Source organism: Poecilia latipinna, unplaced genomic scaffold (assembly GCF_001443285.1).
Source record: "Poecilia latipinna isolate Pla-1442-1.1 unplaced genomic scaffold, P_latipinna-1.0 Scaffold143, whole genome shotgun sequence".
NCBI lineage: Eukaryota > Metazoa > Chordata > Actinopteri > Cyprinodontiformes > Poeciliidae > Poecilia > Poecilia latipinna.
The window spans coordinates 232,417-253,761 of NW_015112759.1; the positions used below are offsets into that span (position 1 = coordinate 232,417).

General features: G+C 38.4%; 1 protein-coding gene across 3 annotated transcripts in view; it reads right to left on the reverse strand.

Annotated features, from left to right (window-relative positions):
- Window positions 1-18,316, reverse strand: part of waca (WW domain containing adaptor with coiled-coil a) — a 28,150-nt gene extending 9,834 nt beyond the window's left edge. The window contains exons 1-10 of one of the 3 annotated variants that reach the window (XM_015029075.1): window positions 18,070-18,316; window positions 17,837-17,867; window positions 16,431-16,623; window positions 9,906-9,997; window positions 9,429-9,565; window positions 9,223-9,338; window positions 4,727-4,981; window positions 2,194-2,316; window positions 1,939-2,087; window positions 898-1,022 (exon numbers count right to left, since the gene is read on the reverse strand). In XM_015029075.1, the coding sequence (XP_014884561.1) occupies window positions 898-1,022; window positions 1,939-2,087; window positions 2,194-2,316; window positions 4,727-4,981; window positions 9,223-9,338; window positions 9,429-9,565; window positions 9,906-9,997; window positions 16,431-16,623; window positions 17,837-17,867; window positions 18,070-18,110 (1,262 nt within the window). In that variant the 5' untranslated portion in view covers window positions 18,111-18,316. Of the gene's footprint in view, window positions 1-897; window positions 1,023-1,938; window positions 2,088-2,193; window positions 2,317-4,726; window positions 4,982-9,222; window positions 9,339-9,428; window positions 9,566-9,905; window positions 9,998-15,472; window positions 15,622-16,430; window positions 16,624-17,836; window positions 17,868-18,069 lie in introns of those variants that run through there. The other 2 variants (XM_015029076.1, XM_015029077.1) reach the window with 2 other exon arrangements.
- Between the last annotated feature and the right edge of the window lie 3,029 nt (window positions 18,317-21,345).

The window sequence follows — 21,345 nt, forward strand, 5'->3', positions numbered from 1 at the left end:
AATAAAAGACAGAGAAAGTAATGGTGTGGGAAATCGATTGCCTTATTATGGAAACCATTACAACCGTGACCAATCTGGCTATTACATAACAAAATACTATTAGGCTTAGATAAACAATGGGGTACACCCTAGTCAGGTTGCCAGGGCAACTCAGACACACCATAGGCCCATCACCGTAAGAAAGTTTGCTGGACGATTAATTGTCCCAGAAGTTATTAGGACAAATGATAATATTGTTTTGAGACAATTTTCAAGTAACATAATAGCAATGGGATAATAATACAAGAAAACATTCACAAAGATCAATACTTTAATTTCTAACATTCAACAAAGACATTTTAAATATCCTAAAAAAAATATGCAAAACAACAAATAGTGAATTATGAGGTCTGTAAATACAATTATCCTTAAAGAAAAGCCTAGATGAGACCAAAGAACCAGACTGAAGACTTTTATCAGCCAGTTTTTGGTTGATACCCCCCCCCCTCAAAAAAAAAAAAATCATTCATTTCCATCTGCATGGAAATGGATGAGCTAGTTTTAATTGATCATGCATTCAATTGATTTATTGCAACAAGCCTAATACACAAAACTAATGACTTGTGATTATAGGGATCAGTAATGGCTCTGGGAAGAAAGAAATAAAATAAACAGAATAAATAAACAGAAGCAGCAGCTCTGATGTGGCGCTGCAGAAGAGCCCAGATAAATAAGCAAAACAAAGCAACTTGTCTTTGTTCCACTGATGACCAGCAGGTGGTGCAACAACAGAACACATTGAGACACTGGATGAGCTCAAACAGCCCTGCCACTGGAGGTAGGAGCAGGAATGCAACAGGCAGTAAGTGAGCTAAGGTCAGGGGTCAACCAGCTGAGTTTGGCAGTGTCGGTACTGACCCTTGGCGCTGAAGTGTGCGTGGGGAGGCCGTGGTGGCGTCGTGACCGTGCGGCTTCTCGCTGGACAGCGACTGCTGAGATGTGGGCTGGGAATGAGGCGGCTGCTTCACCACTGGCGTGCTCACCTGAAACGCAAGTTGGAAACGATGCGTCAGCACAAAACGCCGACCTCAACATCACTGGGATCAGCTGGTGTCACTGGTACTCTACCTGAACAGAACATCAGATGGCGCTGTGGTGTGGTTAGCTCCCAGCAAACACATGCTCTCATGTTTGTGCTAAATGCCACTTTGCATAATCATATCACTATTTTTATTTCTTGTAAAGCAAGACAAAAAAATAGCACTTTTGAGTGTCCTATAAAGCACTGTATGAATTTGATTATTATTAGTTTTCGTCTTTAAAAGCAAATGAAACTTATGAAAAGGCATAAAAAAAGTGATGTTTTAGTGACTTACTTTTAAAGATGCACCAATACGATATTAATATCGGTATTAGTCCCGATATAGAAAAAAAATCTAGATTGATGACATTATGTCTGACCCATAATGGCAGATCTATTCAATTTGATTCTACACTTTGTAATCTGAGCAATATCATGCTTTATTATTTATTTTACATTATATTCAAAATTCCTAATTGCGCTTTCTGAATCATTTGAAAGGTTTGTTGCAGTTTATTTTTACATGTTGGACCAACGTAGTCAAGCTATTATTTAGTCAGTTTCAGTTTCTTTATCATTTATTTTCCATTGGCTGTTCTGCTCCTAATTCCACTCAGAACAAATTAAAAGTTGTTGTTTTTACATGTTTGACCAATCTAGCTGGCTTATGAAGCTATTGGTGTTTTGAAGTGTGCTGTACTGGGGCAGATATATCAAATCAACTTGTAATACAACACATTTCTGTCTGTGTTTAAAAAAAAAAGAAACATTATAAGTCAATTTCGCACTGATTTGCTGTATCAGATAGGTAAACCTTGGATATCGGAAGTAAAGAAAACAAGAAAAAAAACAAAAAAACTACGTGGATCCCTACTTACTTTTGGTTGTGAGATGACGGGCTGTGCACTGAGGTGAGACTTTAAAGGGCCGACGTTCGTCTGCGGCGTGCTGATCCTGGGCGACACGTAGGATCTCGGCGATGAGGCATCTGACGTTAAAGACATCGGTGACTGATTTGATTGTTGAGCTTTTGGGAGAAACAGAACCGTAAGGGACCCGCAACGAGCCGACAGTGCAAAAACAAGAACTGGAAGCACGGCGCTTCATTCCAGCTGACGTTCAACTTCCTTCACCTTGGTTGGAAAGCTGAGCAGCTTGGGAGAGGATAGTAGTGATGTTGAAAGCCGACGGTCCAGCTGTGAGGATCTTGTGGAGCATCGACTGTAATGACGCTTGTGTGACAGCAGCTGTGAGAACTACAGAAACGAAGAAAGAAAAACCACAAAACATGTTGGTGATGGATTAGTTTCTGAACCAATTTAAGGAAATTGTGACCGACTTATCGGTGCACTCCTTACTTCTCTTTTCTTATCTCTTTTATAATAATGTCGCCGCTACACTTTGTGAACTTCAACATCTCAGCTGCTAAAAATATAGGCTACATCAAAATTTGGCAGTAAAAGTCTACCCAACAGACCAAATCTGCAATAAGGAAATGTTCTCAGTAAGCAGTGGTTATCTGGTTAAACCAGCGAGTTGAAGATGCTGCCATCACTGTTCTGGTCTGTGGTCACTTAGATAAAGACAAGTCACATGTGAGCAGCATTTTCATGGACTGGTCATCTGCTTTTCACACAGTTCAACCCCACGTTCTTTTAAAGTGTTAAAAAAAAAATATGAATGCAAGTAGTAATTTTATAATTCTGATTATAGAGTTTTTTTGTTTGTTTTTTTTAAAGATGGATCACAATGAGATTGCATTAACATTTATTCCCAGTGTCATGTCTTAAACACAGGGGTTCCGCAGGGCTGTGATTTATCCCCTCTGTTATTTAAATATAAATGAGGTAAACTACAACACAAAAGCTCCTGGATAATAAAATATGCTGCTGATACGACTGATGAAGCTCCTCTGCAGGATGCTAAACACACTACTATCAGCAACTGTCTCGTTGTCAGGTTGCTTATTTTAAATGCTACACAGTAAAAGTCTTACCCATTGGGTCCAACAGACTTCACTTCCACTTCCATGCAAATTATAACCGGCTTCTGGCTAATTGCTGTTTATTTACTTTTTCTACATACAGCAGTGCCAGTGATAAAAAAAGGCAGGTAACAATGCTAGGTTTATAGCACATAGAAAACGTGTCAAGCGTTTTAGTGGTTCATACAAGTTAAACGCAACTATAAAGGCCCAGATTTATTCTGCTTTTAGAGATTTGCGTTGAGTGAGCAGTGAGACTGATGTGAGCGCATACATCTTTGTTAATAAGGAATAATGTGTGGCAGGTGCGTTTACATCTCAACACGCTCGCTCAATGTGTCTGTTCTGGCAAACTGATAAACAAATTACACCACCAGCCAATCACAGACGGGTCCTTTTCATCCAGAGTTATTCTTTACAGATCTACATTCATTCACTTGGAAAAACAACTGATCCCAGCCAACACAAAAACAGCAAGCGTTATTACGTTAATGAACTGATGTCACAAAAATTTACTATTTTTGTGACATTATTTTGTAAATCCTACAAAACAGTAAGATTTAGAAAAACACAAGAAAACTTAATGCAATAAGTTTTGTACCCAAAGAATATTTATAAAAATATGCTCACTCCTCCTACTTCATGTTTTATTTTATGTTATTACTTTTAAATGTGACCAGCATTACATAGTTTGTCTTATGATCCCTTGGCTGATTAATTAGGATTAGTATTGTTGATAGTAACACAATTACAAAGTCAAATTTCCTGTCAACTTTAAGCATTAACACAAGAACATGGCAGGCTGCTGGTGGATTGGCCAACGCCTCTACCACCGGGATTAGCAAGTTTTCTGGGGGAAAATCCTGAAACCTAAGGGTCAAAATAAAGTTTCCCTTATGAGCAAATTAAGCCATAATGCCACCAAGCAAAGGCTGACAGTGGTTTAAGTTATTTACAGAGAGTAAACATCTTGGAACGGTAACTGTTCCTCTAGGCATGAAAACAAGCTGAATCAGGGGATCAATGAGGACAGGAAACAACTCCCACCCAGATCAACCCTTCTATAAGAAAGCTACTCAGTTCGATGAAGACAGCTCTCATTCTACTCACTCACTGTTTTCATATAACAATAATAATGAATTATATTGTACTTTTCAAACTTACTGAGGAAAAATCACTTCCATTAATTGGGAAAACTATGATTTCTTCTCATTCACACACTACCAAGCTGCACTATGTGGCACATTTTCAATGGATTTCATTTGACTTGTTAAACTCTCTTATTTTAGCCACATTTCAACCAATCACAGGAGTGACTGAGCTTGAACAGGAAGTTATAAAAAGTGTAAAACTAAATCACTCATTCCTCATTAAGTGCTTGATTAAATTGCTCACCAAACAAATTTGAAGCGCTAAGAATCAGCCTTCCTTCCTCTAACTGAATCAAACATGCCACACCAGGGAGCTTTTCTCATTTAAGACATCAAATACACAAGCTTTACAACTCGCATTATTTCAAGTTAGATAGAAGGCAATGGTGTTAACTCCAGGGTGAAAACTAATGTTTTAAACATGCTACTCTTCCACTTGCAAAGCAAAAAGCATCACAGGAGACGTTTTGCAAACACAGGCTAAACGACATAACATAAAATTGCATCGTCAAGCTGTAACTTCTCTCTTACCCTCGTTGATTTTTGTCATGTCCACGTTGGCGTTATTGAGCTGCAGGGCCGTCTGAAGCGCTGGGAGAAGCTGGCGGAGCAGGTTGGGGTCCTGGAGGATGGGGGGTGTGGAGGACTGAAGGACTGGGGAGACGGGCACGGTGGACGCCGACGAGCCCGGTGGCGCCGATGAAGGGTTCACGCTGCCCGCACCCGAGGAGGATGACTGCGACTGGCTGGGAAGAGCCGCTGAGGGCTTCTCCGCCTGAGTCGACTCTGTCGGGAGAGAAGAGGAGGAGTCTGGTTCAGGCCACCGTCTGCTGATCCACACAGATAGAGACTGGAAGACTTCAGTTCAACTGGTTGATGATGGTGGTGCTAAGGGAACAACACCAGCACCACCACATAGCATAATCAAATAACTAAGTTACCTTCAGTAGTCATAAAAATGTTGTATCTACGAAACATAACTTAAAAGAAGTTTGACTTCGTAAATTAACACCTTGAAATTGGGCCTCTGTCACTTTAAGAAGCTCCTGCTGTTTCTGAAACTCCGCCTTCAGGAAGTCATTACAACATGGTTCCTCTATTAACCCTTTAACAACATTTTTTTTTCCACCAGGAGTTTGTTGATTGCTAGTCAAAGGAGCCTCAAACATGGTTCTCGGTCCACTAAGATGTTTCGAACATTTGAATGGTTGCTGTGGGAGATTAAAGGATTTCTCAAACATGCATGAAAAAGAAAAAAAATAAAAATCAATACAACGCTCCAAGCTCATCATGTTTTTGAGCTTAACATGATGTAAAGCTTAAAAAACCCAATTGTTATATAATACTGCCCCTTTAAAATTGTTGATAGAATCCACAGTAAGAAAAGAACTTCTTCAACAATACTATTCAAAGTCAATGCAAGCAGTCTGACTTTTAGCCAAGTTGTTGCTTCAGAAACACAATCAGCCTGTTCTTGCTTACAGAGGCTCATCTGAACCACCAAGACAGTCAGCTGCAGCTGGAGCGACCTCAGAACGAGCCTCTGGGACCGTTTAGTTGAGAAGGTGAAGGCTAAAGTTCTGTTCTGAGACAGTTATGAGGAGTTTGGGCTCAGAGGCAGGAGAATAAGAAGAGCCCAGAGGCTAACGCTTAAACCAACACACTAACATTTGAGAGCAACTTAAAAAGGACAGCCTGGCTCCCGAAGCTGCAGCGGTGAAGGAGTGGACATACCGTTGTGACATATAATTATATATATTATAACGGGTGATATATAATGGTATATATAACCTGTTTGAAAATTAGAAATGAAAGAACAGCACAGTTATGAAATTAAATCTGACCCTTATGCATTATTTGTATAAAGCAAAAAGGTCGCCGTTACTAAAACATCTGCATCATTTCACATCTGCTGGGATTTAGTTGGTAAATGTACGCTTCTGGATCAATCTGTCGCTAACAGAACAAACTAACAAGTTGTGGAGAACTAAGTCAGGAGTCTTTGTACAGCTGGTTCTCTGATTTCATGTTTGGGTGGTTGTGTGATTACGTCACAGATTTACACTGAATGTCCAAATTCTTAGAATGCCGATCGGGGAAACAGCTGATGCAGCTCTACACACTAACTTTTTGCACAAGTTGCACCTCTCTTTCAGTGAATTGCGGCCAATTTTTTTATTTATTTTGCTTTTACTTGCCACCAGTAACATTAATCTTTAGACCCATTTTTTAAATTTACCATACGTAGAGTAAATAGGAATGTTACGATATACATTTGTAGATTCATTTGGATCAGCAAAAATGTAACATATACTCAAAAAGCATCATTTAATACAGAACCAGAGTGTAACATGTTGATTTTTTTTTTTTTCATACTCATTATTACTTCCATATTTGTAGACAGTTATCAATTTTCTATTTGGCTTTATGCAAGCTAAAAACTGGATTAAACCCCATATTTGCAATATTTCCACATTTTAATTCCACTTGAATTATATAGCATCACTTAGTAATCCATCTAATTATTTTTTTATTTACTGTACAGAGAAATGCAATATATGTACAGAAATGGATAATCAAAGCTATTAAAACACAGAGTGAAATGAAACAACCTATATGCAATTTATCTCCCTAAAAAAATGTAGTCAAGTCAGATCCAGCTTAAAATGCCAACAGGTCAAAGGTCATCAATTTATAAATAACTTTGCACATTTGATGTTTTGTGCAGATTTGTAATGGAAACACAGATTAAGGTGCTGAGCTCAACTCTAAACCATCTTTAAGACAAGATTTTCTTTAACAAAATGTAAAAGAACATGACTTTCTTTGCTTTGCACATAATGTTTAAGTTTTTTTTCTCTCAAAATAAATAAATAAATAAAAATCATAAACTCCTTGTAAAGTCATTCAGTCCTTTGTTGAACCACAGCACTGCTATCTGTGAAACCTGAACAGTAAATGTGAAACTCTTCAACTGCTTTCATTCACTCCATAATGACACACTTTTTGGATTAATAAATATTAGAAAATTGAATAAGTGGAATTTGAAAAATAATAAGAACAGATCTCACACTGTAGATTAGAAACTGAGATCACCTTACCACAGCTGCTCTAGAAATCTTCATATCTGTAGAAAACAAGACCCTGCTCTCCAAACTCTAAAACCTGAAGCCCCTCAACGTGTGCTCAGAGTTTGTATTTTAGTCTGTTGACACACGGTTGTACTGATAAATCCAGAACATAGCAGCTCGTCATGTTCACTGATGTAACAACACGGCCAGCTATGAGTAAGAACCTGCTGAGATAGAGACCGCTAACTTAGTGAGCTGGTGTGGAGAAAACCGTCTCTGAAAGGGATAATCAGTGCTGGACACCATGTGGTAGCCGAGATTTAAGTGTAGCTTAACCCCGTCTCTGAGAAGTGTTTCAAACAAAACAGATGACCACTAGAACAGGAAGCTAGGTAGTTAGCTAGTTTGACAGAAAGAAACCAAGAGGAAACCTAACAACTGATTAACTGCACTGGGCGTTTTCATGGGTCGTTTCCATACATTATATGTCCTGATGCTGAACGTCTTCTCGTACTCCAGGAATGCTCTTTTCACCTAGAAACACAGATCTATGCCCAACAAAACAGCAGCATCCAGAATGCTTAAATTAACAGCAGCCACATTTTACAAAACAGCATTAATATCTGATTCCTGTGGTTTCAAAGCCGCCACTCCAAACTGTGTGGAATCGTGGGGGATTTTAAATGAGCTACACTCCAGACTGAAAGGAGATCGGAAAAGAATGCTGCATTTAGAAACACAACAGCTTCACAAACCTTTGAAAACATCCTGGGATCATTATGAAGTGAAGTCTGCAGAAAGAAAACAACACACACATGCCACATCCTAAGCAGCAGTGTGTCTGCTCTGTTCAAACTTGAAATCTGTGAATGATCAAAAATCCAGAAGAATTGTGATTCTGATCTGTCCCTTTAAGGATAAATGCTGTAAAAGCAGCCAAACTTTCTCAGTCATGGCTGGGATTCTACATGCTGAATCCATCATTAAATTGTCCCAGAAATGATTGAGATAATATTGTTGTTTCAAGTAATTTAAGAATTATAACAGTATAATAATGCAAGTTTCTCCTCTCACAGAACAGTAAATAAAACATTTTGTAAAGAACTTTCAATACTGGAACTGCAAGATATTTTAAATGATCCAAACTAAACTAAACGGCCAAAACCAATAAATAAAACTGCTAAAAACCACACAAAACAAAAACCATAAATTAAATATATTAGAAAGTATCAAACAAAATTGCCCTTCAAAAACATAATCAGAGTGGAAATTATTTAACTTTTTTTTTCTATGTTTACCTTTATAGTTTGTGTTAGTGGAAGTCATAATACCTAATTACCTGGTGATAGTTTCAAATTTCCTGTAAACGTGAAACTTTATTAACTCAAAAAACACATTAGGCCCCTGGTTACAGTTTAACCCTTCTAGACCGAACACGTCAGCAACAACAGAAAAATGTGCAGTACGGTAATTCTGTGACACTTTGCATTATCTGAAAAATAAGCAAAAAGATCCAGGCAGAGGTTTGAAACTTAGGACTCTTAAACCTCTAATTCCTTCAGTCGACAGTTAACAGCCCTTGTTCCCACAGTACAACTTCTCTTCAGGTCAGTCAAAAGAGAACAGATCAACTTAAAGCAACATTTTGCCCAACTAAAACCACCAACTCTGAATCGAAAAGCAACCTAAAGGCGAAACCTAGCATACAGCTTGGTTTGAAATTGGACCTGTCATCTTTAGAAACCTTGAAACCAAACAACATGGGTTGGATAGTGGAGGTAAAGTGTTTGTTATGAAAACCAAAAAGAACCAGCAGTTCTTTCTGCTGTCACAATCTGAATACATCACCGCCAAAGCAAACCGTCTTCAACAAAGACTGCACAAAACAAAGCATCTGTGATGCAGGCAAATGAAAGATGGAAAGCTCGGCGTTGCAGAACCAGACGCGGTACCTACTGGGTCCGGTGAAGCCGGGGGCTGCCGTGGCTTGCATGGCCTCCCTTCTGTAGTCCCTGTCCTTGGGGAAGCTGTTGACAACGGCGCTCTTTGTTGCCTCCTTTTGCCTCTGTTCTCTGCCAAACACAAAGCAACCCGCGTGAGCCGGCGACCGCGTGTGACGGACGGGACGCGCAAGAGTGCCGTGCATCCGTCGCCGCGGCTACCTCTCCAGCCACTCTTTGGGCTTCTCCCACTGGGACACCTCCGTCCTGCAGTTGTAGTAGTATTTCTTTCCGGAGGAGCTGATGTGCTCTGACCAGTCGTCGCCAGGCTCGTAAGGCTGGGTTGGGAAACGCAGAACCCAAAGGGCAGCGAGAAGAGAGAGAGAGAGAAAAAAGGCAAGAGTTCATGTTGTGACAGTCTGATGCAAGAGGCTGTAATATAATATGAGAGAAAAAGACTGTTCCTGTTACTGCTCTTCAACTTCAGTTTACAACATTCAGGATTTTCTGATTAAGATGTCATTTAGGTTTGTTTTTATTTTGCGTCAAGTAATAAAAATGTGTCTGAAATTTACTGCAAAGTGCAAAAAATGAAACTTGTTTTTTTTTTCTTGTGAAACTATGCACTTAGAAGTCATTACTGAGATAAATTCTATAGTGGTCTGTCATCGGCTCTCGAGCTCCAGCAACAATACTTACTGTGTCTGATGTCTTGCTGGGGTTAGAATGTGAGTTGGAGCTATGGAGGGAACTGTGGTTGTGGGAATTTTCTTGTGGAGAATAACTGGGTCCTGCAGCGAAACACATTCATCATGAATGACCGGGTCCAGTGAGGGACAAAACAGCAACACAACGCAACACGATCCAGCTGTGGTGTATTTAGCTTTATACCCTGTCCTTTCTAAAGCTCCCCGCCTTAAGCATTTCATGACACTGTAGAAATAACCTGTCATTTCATCTGCATGGTGGTGGATTAGTGCCACTGCAGATGGGGGTGGGGGGAGGGGGGAGGAGAAATAAACTTCTGCCAAAAAATAAAAAACTCAAAGAAATTTTGTGATTGGTCTCAGAAATTTTGTAGAACAAATTCTGAAATTTTGAGTTTAATCACAGAATTTTTTTTATAGAAGAAAAAAAAAAGGAAGGAAAAACAAACATTTCTGGGTTTTAAAAGTCAATTTGTTTTTTAGTTTTTAAAACTTAAATTTCTGTGATCTCTCAATTTGAATTTTTTTCTAGCAAATGTTTCATTTTTGGAGCTCAGAAATGTCCTTGATTTCTCAAGAGAATTTCTGACATTGATTTCCAAATTTCAGAATTTTTTTGGGGCAGAAACTTACGCCTCAATTTTTTTTCTCATCTACAATGGCCCCAATACTCATCATACTTTATAGATGCTCTACCTTTCATTTACTTAACAACAATTCTACATCACATTGCCTTTATTTCTTTACATTTATTTCACACATTTATTCATCTTTAATTCAGGATGCTACAGTAGAATCTGTATTTTTCAGTAAGATAAGGCAACAACCAGCTGCTTCTCTCACACTAAAGACACATTTGAGTTTACACCAGCCCTGGAACTCCAGTTTGTTTGTCTAGGAAGTCTGGTTTGTTTGTGGACATGCAAAGAATGCGTAATCAAACTCTGATTCAGACCAAACAACAGAACTCTGGTCCACCTACAAACCTGGGTCTCCGTTTGATTGAAGTGAACTCTGGTGCAGTTTGAAAGCAAATGTGAACGCTAAGCAGACTGGAGACCGCTCCAATGGTAGGAAGCGGACTAAAGCGCAGGGCATTCTGGGTAAACACAACCAAAACAAATACGAGGGTCTAGTGCTAGCGGGAGAAATGACTCAGACAAACAAGACAAAAGAGAAATCCTCCAACTCCTAAAATCTGATGCTACTCCATTTTTCTTTACATTTTGTGAAAAAGGAAATTGCGTCCAATATCTTCTTTGGAGGGTTTGTGTATCATTTCCTTCAGTAGTTCTTGGTGCAGCGCCACCACAGGCGAGGAGGGGAACAGGTTTTTCAATTTGGTTGGTTTGATAGTGTAGTGAGAAAGAAAGCAGCAGCAGATGAAAGTGGAACAAATGTTGCAATTTTGGCCCCCAATTGAATGAAGCTCCAAATCTGTTTTCCTTTTATTTCTAAAGCCATCAGATAAATCAATAGTGAGTACCTGAGAGTGACAATTCCTGTCTAGGTAGAGACAAACTGCATTAAATCCTGAAGCCTTTCTGACTTCAGGTTCCAACTAGTCTGGAAATACTAAAAATATTGCCAAAACCTTTATTTTCTCATTCAGACATGAAAAGCACTCTAATAAAACTTTATTCTTTCCAGACTATGAAATCTAGAAATCTATAGAAATTTACACAGAGCCACACACGCTACTGCCTCACCATCACTGGACCAAATCAACCCTGAGCTGCTGCTGCCGTGTTGAGGATGAAACTTATTTTATCGATGTAATCCTCACAAGGGCTTCAGTTCACATTCCATTTATCCTGCTCTGCTTATTTTTGTTCAGTTTCCATCTTTCTCTCATGTCCTTAGCAAACAGCATATGTTTCTGCTACTTATCAAAAGGGGAACTACGTCAGGTTTCAGAATGAATGGATAAAAGCAATGTGAAGCTGGCAGGTTATGTCGTTGTCAAAAGTGGCACAATTAACCAACTTTGAGATAAAACTGTCAATTGTGCCGCTATTTAACAACATGCAAGCTTCTGGTTTCAAACTCCATATGATGAAGCATCTTCAGATTCGATTGCGATTTTTAGGTTCGCCATTCAATTCAGAAATTACTTTTGTCTCGTAATTAATTTTCCTGAACAAAAATAGTTTAGAGATTCTGATTAAATAATGACTTACAATAGTAAAGAAATTAAACATTTAAAACAAATTTATAAGGTTCCATGTGTGTCCTAATTCAGGGTCTGCAGCCTTCGGAGGACGGTGAAGGCTGCGAATATCGAAGACCAGGAGAGAAAAACTGTGAATTCGGACAGGTCTAGCCTTCTGCCAGCTGTTTAGCCTCCACTTCAGTGGAACTTATGTTGCCTATTCAACCGTGACAGCGTGAAGCACAGAGCGGCAAAGGAAAAATAACAGAGCCGAAGTTTGTTTTTTAGCCTCGCAATACTCCTGATATCTGTATTATTTTTCAACTTTTGTAATAAAACCTGTTCCACAGTGAAAAAGAAATGTTGGTTTGATTCTAAAATGTTCAAACGTGTATAGCACATTTCTACAAGGAATGAATAGAAGGAAATTATTCATTTTCATTTATAATACTCTCCAGATGTCAGATAAGACATTAGTTAAATAAAACTATTACGTTTAAAGGCTCAACTTTAATCAGTCAAACCAATTTGCTCAGAAATAAATTAGATACTTTAGTAAACCAAACATTTTACTACTAGATGTTATATGACTGAATAATATTGGTAGTAGTGTCATTTAAAGTGTAATATAGTAAAATAATTTGAAGCTCTTCACTGCCATTGCAGCTTTGCCTGAACAACCGATTTGGACCCGCAATGAATTATGGGAAACTATGGGATATGGTGGGCTGTGAAGGATACACCGGATCCATCCTTCAAGTCTGCAGAAAAGAAGGACGCATTTGGAGGAGTCTTTGAATTCAGACAGGCCTCGTCGCTGCAGTATGACGTAAGCAGCCTACAAATCCGTCCTTCGAAGGATGCAGCCCCTGAATTCGGACACGACTTCTATCAAATTCACCAGTTTGTATTTAAACAAAAGCAGGTTTGTGCACCAAATTCAGTAACTAAAATTACCAGGACTAGGTTAGCTTAGCTAACTGGCTTTTCTTAAATAAAAACAGAAAATAAAAAAAAAATTCAAAGAATTATTCAAAATAAATACGGCAGCTGAGTGGACGAGTAAAGCAATACGCAGTATACTCGCAGCAACTTAAATGCATTTGAAAATTGATTTTGGAATATTCTGAATCAATTTGGAATCCCCAGGACAAGGAGTTGCAATATTTTTTGTAAAAGAAAAATTTTTTCTGGACTTCTAATAAGATATAGAAGATATCTCACAATCTACTCTTGTTAATGGGCTGTTCTTTGTCAACCAAAAATGTCCTAACATCTGACTGTTTAAAATCCAAATTGCATGTCATGTAACAGATTACTGACGTATAGAAATCAATGTTTTTCTGCCGTGTTTTCTATGGTTGATCAAACCAAACGCACTCCTCCTCAGAGAGAAGAAGCTGGTCAACAGGAACCATGGACAGAACCCTGACCCGCTACAAGATCTCTGATCGACTCATTTTTCTGATTGTGTCGATGTACACCTAGAACAGGAATATCCTGCAATACTGTTTATGGTCTAATGTTTCACTACACGCTGTCAAAACGCCCTCCACAACAGTTGCTTTAACAACACAATTCTAAAAATGTAAAAGTGACTGTAATTACATGGGAATTTAAAGTCATTGCCAGAGAAGCAGCTCTGAAATGGCAACAATGCTGCAGCTCATGTGGAGAGCAGCTTGCTCTCTACATGAGTGATCCAGTCACAGAAAACCGAACATGAAAGCCACAAACTAAACTTTGATCTTCTGAGCCTGATATTCTGATTTGTGCAAATACTCAGGATTTTTATAAGATCTTAATTTTATTCCAGCAACATTCATGAAACAAAAAAGTTGTTGAATCTAAAACAGCAGTTCTGGCTACCTGATTTTATATTATATATATATATATATATATATATATATATATATATATATATTTTTTTTTATAAAAAAAAGAGGATTAAGGATTTCTTTGGGGTCAATATTATTGCATAATTTCGGTTTTAACTACAGGTTCAGAAAAAATATTTTTTTCATTTCAAGAACAAATGTTTTCCAAACTGACTTTTTCTCTTTCAAATCTCTTTTCTGACACAACATGAACTTTTTACTTTCATGAACATAAAAAAAAAAATCCTACATCAGTTCATCCCTTTCTTCCTGTGCCTCTGCTCCATCTGGCAGACAGACGGCCCGGTTCTGGTTCTGCTGGAGGATTCTTCCTGTTAAAGGGGAGTTTTTCCTCTCCGCTGTCGCTACATGCATGCTAGCTATGAGAGAAATCAAGAACACAACTCAAAGACTCTCTCCTGTGATGATGTAAACTGCTTCAAAAAACAGTAAAACGTTGGTCCTCCCTCAGCTGTAGCGTCACCAGCTGAAGTCACTTTGACAAGCTTGCACTAGAAAGTTAAAACTTTAAACCAATATGGGAAAATATTAAACCTTGGAATACAAACCACCAGTGTTGAATTTGATCAAAAACTTACATCAACTCACAAAAAAAGGTCTTGACTTTCAGCAACGTTTTCTGTGGATTGATAACAGGTGATGTAATAAAACACCAACCTGACTGACCATTTCTTCCCAGAGACATAAAACCAGTAGAAATATTACTGACCGCTCACGGCAGGAAGGCAACTTCTTTGCTAAATCTCACATTATAGCCTGCTGATGTGGCATGCTAGTGCTAGCTTGATTCCTCTCAGTGTCAACTGTTTGCTGGACTGAACTTAACGCGCGTCTTCTGCTTCTCAACACATGTCACATCGCACCGCCGGGACGACAAACTCTGCTCATTCATGTAAATGTGTGTGTGTTGGGGGAAACAGTGGACTCCTCTGTCCATGCTTTCTGCTTCCCGGATGTCAAGTCCTGCCAACTAATTTTCATAAGAATCGTCTTTTGCCCGTTAGATCATCCTCATGTTCGTTCGGAGCAGAAAAGTTATAGTTTTAGGAGTCATGAATGTTGAAAATTCACCTCTGATCTGAGGAGATTCTGTTCAAATATTGGCATAAATTGTTTGTAAGAGTTTCCATAATTTTACCGCTGTTTTTATCAATATGTCCCAGAATAAAACCTACAAATATGGTTCTGTTGAAGTTTTAGAACTTACATAAACAGACTGAACAATCTTAAAACAAAACACATATCTTTAAGTACAACACAGAAACGGTGATTAGACGTTTACCGACTAAACTTGAGTTATGACATAAAGTATTTTCAGCCTTTAATCTTTGCAATATATGAGTTAATAGTAATTCTGGTTTGAACTAATTTCCAGTATCAAGTCAATTTAACCAAACATCCAAAATTATAGATTTTGGATTTAACCCAGATTCAGACTCCAGAAAAAGGAACTTTAATTTATTTTTTCAGGCTCTGTCAATAACATAATACATGCAAAGACCATCGTACCTGTATGAACATGCATTGCCTGCAGCCACATGTTACTTTTCCTCCCCCACCTCCTCATTCAAACAATGAGCTCCAGTTGATTTATGAATTAAGTGTCTGCAGAAACGTCCAAATGAAGCTGAAAATGATAGCTGTTCAGGAAGTCCACACAGCGCCTGGAGGAAAGCCCGGGTTAACGAAGACGACGACGTACGTCAAACCACCAATTAATTCTGATCTGGGTGTTAAGAGATCGCTAGCGGAGCAGTGAGGAGCCCTGGCTGGGTGGAATTTACCTCAGCTTGGCTCAACTCAAACTGCAAGCATGGCTTCAACAACTTGGATTACAAATAAACAAATTTGAGAAAATGAGAAATGTTCAAGCCAAATAAAACCAAAACCAAATAAAATAAAATAAACCCGTCACATTAACAAATTTTGCTGGACGATAAAAGGTCTCAGCAATTATTGCAATAAATGATACTATTGTTGTTTTGAGACCATTTTCAAATAATATCACGATAACTTCGTAATAATGTAAGTGTGTCTTCTCAAAGGTTGAGAAGCTTCCACATTTTAAATATTGAAAATAAAACACAGCAAACAACAAATACAACAGAAATAAAATAGATTATGACATCTATGTAAACAAAACTGCACTTCAAAAAATAGACTGAAAATTAACGAGTTCAATTTAATTTATCATGCTTAATTAGTTCAACATTTGAATACGATTCCCTCCTAAAAATTCACATTAATTACTTCCCGTTCAACTCCAAGAGATGCTGCAAAACTCAACAAAATTCTTAAAAAGTAGGTTCATCTGTGGAGTTTTTTCCCCCCAAAATCTGTTCTGTCGCCTACCAAAGACAAGTGGAATCAGTCACTTCATCCCACTGCGTTGGTGTGTGGCTTTAAAACCCCCCGAACTTGTGTGTGTGTGTGAAAACATGTGTGTGAACACCGTCAGCCATCTCACCTCCGTCCCGTTCTCTGACGCGGTGTGTGTGGACAGCCTTCGCCCTGCTGTGGCCCGTGCCGTCCGTGTGTTTGTTCTCCGGGCTGTCGGACCTCCTGAGCATTTTGCAAGGAGGGGTGACCTCTGTGGGGTCGCGCGTCTTCTCATGGCGGTGTTCCCCTCCTGGATGGCTTTTGGATGAATATTTGAGAGTCTGGAGACACAAAAAGGAAGGAGCTCACTGTCATCTGGTCATCAAAGTTGCAAACAAGGGTTCCAGTTGTCACAGCGCCCCAGCCGGCTCAGTTATAATACTTTTAAATCAAGTCTAGATGGTTGTTGAAACACAGCTGAAGCAAATGGATTTACAAGTCTGATACCCAGCCGTTCTCACAATACTTAGCCCGGTTTCTTTAGTGAAGAGAAGAGCGTTGTAAATTTTAATAAACTCTGACTGGTGAGCATCACTTTAACTTTTACAAATCCACTGCTGTTCTACAAACCTTTGAACAAATATATTTTACCTTATATCAAACGCAAATATCATGTTTTGTCATGATTTGTTTTGTTTTTTTTTTAAATGTCTAAAAATTAGGATGCTACAAGCCACAAAACATTCTTAACATCAGAGTCCAAAATTGAAATAATCAAGATTTCTTAAAATATTAGACCCATTAGCTGAGAGTGCTATTATTCTAGTTATTTTTTTTTTTACTTTTCCACTTATATTAGTCAATCACATATTAACAGATATTGTTTTTTTCTTTGCAACGTTCCTAGTAAATTATGAATCTAAGCCTTTTGAGTTTATCTCAAATTAGCAGCTTAAATGATAGCAACCTAATTAACTCTTCAAATTTGTTGCAGATCTAGGCGTAATTAAGCGTTTTCAACACTTAAATATATAATTATGATCGGCTAATTATATAATAGTAAAGGTAAACAACATTTCAAAACACTGACGACGAATTGCCTCTACTGCCAACTGAGATTTTTTTTTGTGTGTGTTTTGGTTAGAAAATGTTGGTCTTAAGAAGATATTCTTACGACTCCTGTGTTAAAAGCTAAGCTGACTTTATCCTTAAAATGACAGATTGCGGTCGGGCCCTAATCGGAACAGCTAGCAAGAAGGCTAACACCACCAAGCTATCGTTAGCTTTGATCTGCAGTAAAACTCCCTCTGCCCTTTCCCTAAACCTCTTCCTTCGACGGACTCATGTCCGTATGTGTTCTATTGACATTCAATCGTTTGCGTTGTGGATATTTTCCATGCTTTGTCCCTTATTTCGGGTAGCATGCCCACTACTTTTTCGCGTTATTTTCCGCACCGACTGAGGCCCGTGCTTTCTAGAAGCCCGAGCTAGAGTGTCCATTTTAATCTTATTTGCTGCTAGCGAGCTAGCAGGCTACGGATAGCTAACAAGTACCTGATAGGGCTGAGAATCTCTTCGGTCGCACCTGAAAATAGAAAACAAAACAGTAAAGAGTGAGGAGCTTTCAATGCCAACGTCGAAAAACGACTTTACGAGCCTGCGGAAGCAGCACGTTCATGTTTTAAAATACTTATTTTGGTTTCGGCAAAAATGGCGGATTGTCAACGCGTAGCTACGAGGAAAGGGGAAAAAAATTAGAATAAGTAACGTAAGAGAAGGATGTTTACCCATCGCCGAGTCTCGGTTGTTTCCTTGCATACATTACCATCAATGCCGTGTTAGTGTGTTTAGAGTGGGATGTGAAAGACTTGGTAATGGCACTATGTTTTCTTGTGATTCGATGACCTGAAATCGTCTGTTGGTATATAGCAATGCTATCGGGAGCGCTGGTCTGAAGAGCGCCCTCACTCAGTCCATCTCCCACTCTGAAAACACAGCTCAACCGCTACCAGCGGAACAGAGCAGTTTAGCTGCGAGCCAGGTTGCCACGTCGGAGACAAGCACCCACATGGGATCACCTTCAGAAATCCAGTAAACGTGCATCGTGGTTTATTAATACATCTAATAACAAAGTCCAAATGTTTGCTGGGTACCTTAAGTAATTCTTTATACATGCATTCATGAATACAATGCACATGGTAATGCCGTTTTTAAATTATTATTCTTACAGCTGCAAATAAAATACGGTAAGATATGAGTATATTGTGGAAACTTAAATATAAAAAAATAAATAAATGTTTTGTAATTGGTTACAGTCCAAACTGGATAGCTAGAAAGTACACTGTAAGAGCCTCAAACGTCAATTATGGCAAACATGGCAACCTTGTTCCTGATAACTCATAACGCCCCCTCTGATGTCTATGTACTGATTTAAAACAGTATTTTTTTTTGAAAAGTTTAAATCAACACATTTTACTATTAATTATTTTTCAATTCCGTTATGACTACGAGAAAGAATACTTCTTATATAATTTGCAAAAAACGCCGAAAACAGATAGTTTCTGGTTTAATGAATGAAGCTGGCAATGAGGTTTTCCACTCCTGACATCTAGCGGTGGGATTGTGACGTTACAATCAAAATGTGTTCAATGTTTATTGAATTTAATGAAATATGTATACACTTCACTAAATAATTTTGTAATTTATAATAATAATAATAATAATAATAATAATAATAATAATAATAATAATAATGATGATGATGATGATTTATAATTTTGTGAAGACTTCTATGCATCCTGTTTTCTATTTTGACATATCTGTTAACAAATGTATGAAAATAGACAGAATTAATTCTATTCTGAAAGAATAAGTTTCAAATGAGAGCTGCTTGTCATTGTTCACAAACAATGTATCTCACATCGTTTTGTAGGTTGAGAACAAAAGACGCAATTGGCTCTGGTTCGCAATGCATTAACACGAGGACCTATGAATGGGGGTTGCATCTATTGTCAGCGAAATTTCTGCAACTTGCTCACACAGGCACACCGTGTCCTTCCCCACAAATCTCCTGGGATAACAATTAAAATTCTTTCTTTCTTTCTTTCTTTCTTTCTTTCTTTCTTTCTTTCTTTCTTTCTTTCTTTCTTTCTTTCTTTCTTTTGTCTATTTACATGTCTTAAAATTGAATCGAAATAGTCAAGTAATCAAATCTGCATTAATTCCTCAAAATAAGGTCACTGCAGTTTGACCACCTGTTGGTTTTTCTCCTCAGTTGACCTCTAGAGGGAGATATTTCACCATTTTGTAACTCGAGCGCCAGAACTATACAAATTGTTGCTGTCAATTAAATTGAGTTTATTTTATTTATTTTACAAATAGATATTATTATTATTATTATTATTATTATTATTATTATTATTATTATTATTATTATCGTTTTACAAATTCAATTAAAAAGTCTGCATTATTAATAATAATACATATTTTTTGAATGATTACACCGGCTCAAATGGCATCTTTTACAAACAACAAGTTACATTGTTGCAAAAGTTTGTTTTCTTTAGTCATATCGAGGAGCCATGCTAATGGATAGTAAAATCATCCAATCACAAAGAAAATGTTCTTATTAAGCCCACCTCAAATATATTTCAACCAATGAACGCTCAAGGTGGGCGGCATCTGAAAGGAAAACCCGTCACAACGCAGATCTGAGATCAGCTCTTGGAATAGGCTTATCTCCGGCCCGACGTTGTGTGCAAATATGCAAACCGCTTCCAAGTCAGCGCGTTGGCGAAACACTTTCTCTGCCTTGGGACAGTTGGAACCGTCGAGGCGTAACATTTTAAAAGATTTTTGTCCGTGGTAGGCTGAACCGGGGATAAAATAATGGAGTGGAGAGAAACAACCAGAGACTTTAAAAGTGGGGAATGAAAAAAGAGAACGCTTCGATTTTCGAAGGAAACGCTGGAGTTGCAATACTGTGAAGAAGAAACCATTCAGCTCTGATACAAGTGAGTGGCTTACACGTTTATTGTTTTTTACTTCTGAACTTATATTTGTAGCTTAGGACAGTGAAAGCAACAGATTTTCCCTGTCATAAAAAAAAGAAAGAAAAGTTAGTCAACGTTAAAGTTTTTGAATGTGAAGCTTTGACAATGGCTCAATAATGACGTATGTGATTTTTATTTGAGCGCTTATGTGATGCGGAGGCTAAAATAATAGTGAGCGAGCATTTATTCACTACGAGGTGACCAAATGCAGAACTTCTACTGCGTATAACATTTGACTACGTATGTGCAACAAGTACATATTGTTTTTACACACAAAATATGTATTTGTCTTTCTTTATGAATTTAAATTATCCTAAAAAATACAACATAAGGATACTATCGTATGAAACACGTAATGTCAGTTTCCCCATGACCCAGCTCTCTACTTCCACTCCCACACCCTTCGCGCGCAGTTCCTCCACACCAGGAAGTGCACCGGGAGGGAAAACAGAACCGTGGTGCCCTGTCGTGTCAAATGTGGAGGCACGGAGCTTGTCACTGGCTGATGACAACAAGCCTCTGACCGGTGTTCCTCCTATAGGATACTCAGCACTTGGTCATATTCCACCGCACCCAGCTACTTCTTCAAACAAGTTTATTTGTTTTTACTTGTTTTACGACACACACGTGGTTTCTGGATAGCGGCATTCCAATTCTGCATCTGTTCACCTGAGGACAACACATTTCAGCAGCGTCCTTGTTCCAACACACCTGATTCAAATGAGGAAACTGCCTTGTCAGCCTAATTCTCCAGAGGTCAGGTGTGTTCAGTGTTGCATGTGTTGTAATCAAGTCGAAATGTCTTGCATGAAACAGGCCAATGCAGATCAATAAACGTACTGTTTGTCATTATAAAAATAGTGTAATACAGATGCACTATCTGTTTTCAAACCTCAATTGATGGTTAACCTTGTACTGTGACTGCTGGTCCTTTGAAGTGTGTTTCCATCATTTTCAAATCCAGGCACCAAAATTCAGCAAGGTGTGTGTGTGTGTGTGTGTGTGTGTGTG